This window comes from Girardinichthys multiradiatus, chromosome 3, assembly GCF_021462225.1.
Source record: "Girardinichthys multiradiatus isolate DD_20200921_A chromosome 3, DD_fGirMul_XY1, whole genome shotgun sequence".
NCBI lineage: Eukaryota > Metazoa > Chordata > Actinopteri > Cyprinodontiformes > Goodeidae > Girardinichthys > Girardinichthys multiradiatus.
Genome location: NC_061796.1, coordinates 46491947 through 46496390, shown reverse-complemented (window position 1 = coordinate 46496390; position 4444 = coordinate 46491947). Strand labels below are relative to the sequence as shown.

At 40.6% G+C, this 4444-nt stretch overlaps 1 protein-coding gene across 1 annotated transcript in view; it reads right to left on the bottom strand.

Annotated features, from left to right (window-relative positions):
* apom (apolipoprotein M) overlaps positions 1 to 3786 on the bottom strand; it is a 9595-nt gene extending 5809 nt beyond the window's left edge. Inside the window, exons 1-3 of the mRNA XM_047361749.1 lie at positions 3612 to 3786; positions 3201 to 3340; positions 732 to 802 (exon numbers count right to left, since the gene is read on the bottom strand). Coding sequence (XP_047217705.1) covers positions 732 to 802; positions 3201 to 3340; positions 3612 to 3725 — 325 coding nt within the window. The 5' untranslated portion in view covers positions 3726 to 3786. The remainder of the gene's footprint in view (positions 1 to 731; positions 803 to 3200; positions 3341 to 3611) is intronic.
* Positions 3787 to 4444: the final 658 nt, after the last annotated feature.

Genomic DNA, 4444 nt, shown 5'->3' with positions numbered 1-4444 from the left:
GTTGGTGTTCCCAGTCCTCATCCCAGATTACTTTGCTGACAGTGAAATCCGTAAAACTGTTTCTTCTGAGTGTTCTATGTATGTCAGATCTAAACCAAAAATGACAGTAAGTCCTAGTAATGTATTACTAGTAATATAAGTATTAGCAATACAATGCTCCTCCTAGAAAGCCATTAGCTAAAGTTATTCTAGTGGGAAAATTAAGATCAGATAAGGCGAGGTTCCTTTATATATATCCTGTCATTGCATACACAACAAGATTGTGGTGGGCTCCTCAAATGGTCCTCAGGTAAGAAGTAAATTGAGTTCTTGAATATTAAGATCAGAGTGAAGAAATATGAGTATGAATTTTAATACAAATGCAAAAAATCCAAAATGCACCCCTGGGGAACTCCATGTGTAACTCAAGATAGCAAAGTGGCTCTCATATTTGGTGCAAGGATGAATGAATTCATAAGAATACACACTTAAGTAAAAAAGCTGCATAACCAAAACCAGTCAAGGGGTTTCCCCACCAGCTCACCATATATTTCTGGAGAATTAAATTGCAGTAAAATTTTAATGTCAGGTGGTTTTTGTTTCTTTTTTCCTCTTTTTTTCAGATTAAACACAAAAACAAAACTCCCACATTCCACACGTTCTAGCCCTCAGAAAGCCAAATACTAATTTGTTTTCCCTCATCTTATAAATTCAGGTAGATGATCTGTGAAAGCCGGCGGTACTTTATTTACCTTGTAGCAGCAGGTCATCCCTCCCAGGCTGTATATGATAGGTCCAGTTCTGTTTTATGCAGGCATCTCCTCTAAAAATGTAAATGGAAAATAAAAACTAAACTGACCGATTGAGAAGTACAAGAGAGATATAATGGTTTCAGTTTTCAAACATGCATAAAGAATTTTTATTTTATAATGCCTGCTTCTCTTTTCTAGTATCTGTCTATATATTTCTAGATTTCCATATGTTCTATATTTGTCATGACAAACTCTGGTCTCAATCAAGCTATGATCAAATTTCCACAGGCATGAAAACTTTATTCCCATTTTTAAACTTTTGGACAGCCAGACGACCACTATCATTAATCTTTTTAAATGCAGTTACCATTGTTTTAAATACAACTGCTCAAAAAAATAAAGGGACCCCTGAAAAACACATAACTCCAAGTAAATCAAACTTCTGTGAAATCAAACTGTCCACTTAGGAAGCAACACTGATTGACAATTAATTTCACATGATGTTGTTCAAATGGAAAAGACAACAGGGGAAAATCTTTGGCGATTAGCAAGACACTCAATAAAGGAGTGGTTCTGCAGGTGGGGACCACAGACCACTTCTCAGTACCGATGCTTTCTGGCTGATGTTTTGGTCACTTTGAATGTTGGTGGTGCTTTCACACTCGTGGTAACATGAGACGGACTCTACAACCCACACAAGTGTCTCAGGTAGTGCAGCTCATCCAGGATGGCACATCAATGCGAGCTGTGGCAAGAAGGTTTGCTGTGTCTGTCAGTGTAGTGTCCAGAACCTGGAGGCGCTACCAGGAGACAGGCCAGTACACCAGGAGACATGGAGGAGGCCATAGGAGGGCAACAACCCAGCAGCAGGACCGCTACCTCCACCTTTGTGCAAGGAGGAACAGAAGGAGCGCTGCCAGAGCCCTGCAAGATGACGTCCAGCAGACCACAAATGTGCATGTGTCTGCACAAACGGTTAGAAACCGACTCCATGAGGATGGTATGAGGGCCCAACATCCACAAATGGGGGTTGTGCTCACAGCCCAACACCGTGCAGGACGCTTGGCATTTACCAGAGAACACCAGGATTGGCAAATTCACCACTGGCGCCCTGTGATCTTCACAGATGAAAGCTGGTTCACACTGAGAACATGTGACAGATGTGAAAGAGTCTGGAGACACCGTGGAGAGCGATCTCCTGCCTGCAACATCCTTCAGCATGACTGGTTTGGCAGTGGGTCAGTAAAGGTGTGGGGTGGCATTTCTTTCCATGTGCTCACCAGAGGTAGCCTGACTGCCATTAGGTACCGAGATGAGATCCTCAGACCCCTTGTGAGACCATATGCTGGTGCGGTTGGCCCTGGGTTCCTCCTAATGCAGGACAATGCTAGACCTCATGTGGCTGGAGTGTGTCAGCAGTTCCTGCAAGATGAAGACATTGAAGCTATGGACTGGCCCGCCCGTTCCCCAGACCTGAATCCGATTGAGCACATCTGGAACATCATGACTCGCTCCATCCGCCAACGTCACGTTGCTCCACAGACTGTCCAGGAGTTGGTGGATGCTTTAGTCCAGGTCAGGGAGGAGATCCCTCAGGAGACTTTCCACCGTCTCATCAGGAGCATGTCCAGGCGTTGTAGGGAGGTCATACAGGAACGTGGAGGTCACACACAATACTGAGCCTCATTTTGACTTGTTTTAAGGACATTACATCAAAGTTGGATCAGCCTCTAGTGTGTTTTTCCACTTTAATTTTGTGTGTGACTCCAAATCCAGGCCTCCATTGGTTCATAAATTTGATTTCCATTAATGATTTTTGTGTGATTTTGTTGTCAGAACATTCAACTTTGTACAGAACAAAGTATTCAATGAGAATATTTCATTCATTCAGATCTACGATGTTATTTGAGTGTTCCCTTTATTTTTTTGAGCAGTATATAGGCCCATCAACCTTCACTAAAAGCAGCTTCACAGTAGGAGCCAATTTTTGTATTTTAGCCCTGAAGTCAATGTCTCATGCAGGTATATTTGGGTTCAGTGCCCAGAAATGGAGTGTATATACAACCACTGAGAAAAACAGATAAGCAATTAGTTAGGCTCCTGCAATGCTCTCATCCAACATCAGTGTCTTACCTCACAAATGTCCTTCTAGAAGAATTTACACACTTATACACATATGACACACATGAATGCAGACACATATATACATAAAAATGTGTGAAGGGGGCTGTTGTCATTCTGAAATTTTCTCCTGCACGTTTCCTTGTGTGTGCATGTTGTTGCCTGCATCCATGTATGCTTGTAATGTATGTGTAAGGTTGTGTGCGTAGGGGTTAGGTTTAGAGCTAAGGTGTGAGTTGAGTTTAGGTTTGCGTTAGGGTTACGGGTAAGGTCAAGCCATAGAAATGAATGAAAGTGAATGGAAGTGTGTGTATGCGTGTGTGTGTGTGTGTGTGTGTGTGTGCTCACATCCTCATGTTTCCAGTCAAGACCAGAGTTGTATTAGCTGTGTCCTCCATGGTGAAGACAATGTTGTCAAACATCTTGAACTTGCTGATGTCTGCCTCCCTGTTACTGACAGCCGCCTTGAAGAACCATTTTCCCAGATACTAAAACAGTGTGGCAGCGTGGGAAGGCGACGTATATGACAACAGAAGATTATTAAAAATATGAGCCCACGGCTTGCAGCAAACACCATTTATGGAAACAACAGAGGAGGAGGTGGAAAGTTTCCTTTTGAAGCAACGTTTCTCAGTGAATATCTGAGAAACACCAGTAGATCACACATAAAGTACATCTAACCAATGAAAGCATCATAACTATTCTTCATAGGTCCTTTTTGCTTTTTTAATGACAGAAAACAAACACTTTGATTCTCACCTGATGCCGATTGATCGAGTTCACAAGCAGCTGCTCAGGATGTGGGCAGGGAACAAAAATCTGATAAACAAAAGTGTAAAAATGCAAAACAATTGATAAAGTTTCACCTAACATAGCTGCAAATTAAATCAGTATGTTCTGGTTGTCAAAATGCCTGTGAACCCTGAGGACAAGCTGTGACTTTATGTAATGTAAATTAAACAGAGTGGGTGTGGGTAAATTATTAACTACTGTACTGTAACAGTGCTGTCATTTCAGCTAGACATGAGGTTTCATGCATCCTTTGGTTCAAAGACGTGGTTTTTAAATGAACCCATTTATAGTAAAATGAATCAAACTTTCACAAAGTGAAATTAACTTTTGGAAACCCACTAAAAAACAAGCTTCCTGAGTGAATCAGATTCATGTGGGAGGTTGTGGTTCCGTCAAAATCTCACCAAATAAATAGCAGCGAGTTATAGAAAGTCTTGCTTTAACCTCAACTTCCATATCAGAAACAGTTTAAAGGAAAACAGCAGCGGACAGAACCAGACTCAGTCAACATGCTGTGAATCATTAACTCACATTTAAAGTTGAATGGCTGTTCCTCAGGAACAAGTGGCACAACAGTGCTTTATTTGGTTCATTTCTTTCAGACAAAAAGGTTAAAAAAAATAAAATAAACTAATTAAAAATAATCAGTAATTTAAGACATTTTTGGTTACTTTTAAAAAGCAGCTTTTTGGGGACGATTTCATAAGAATATTTACCTTTCTATATATTTTTTTCATTCTTTGTTTGTCATAATACAAGAAACAAAGAAAAAGATTTAAAAAATGAATAAACTGAAATTA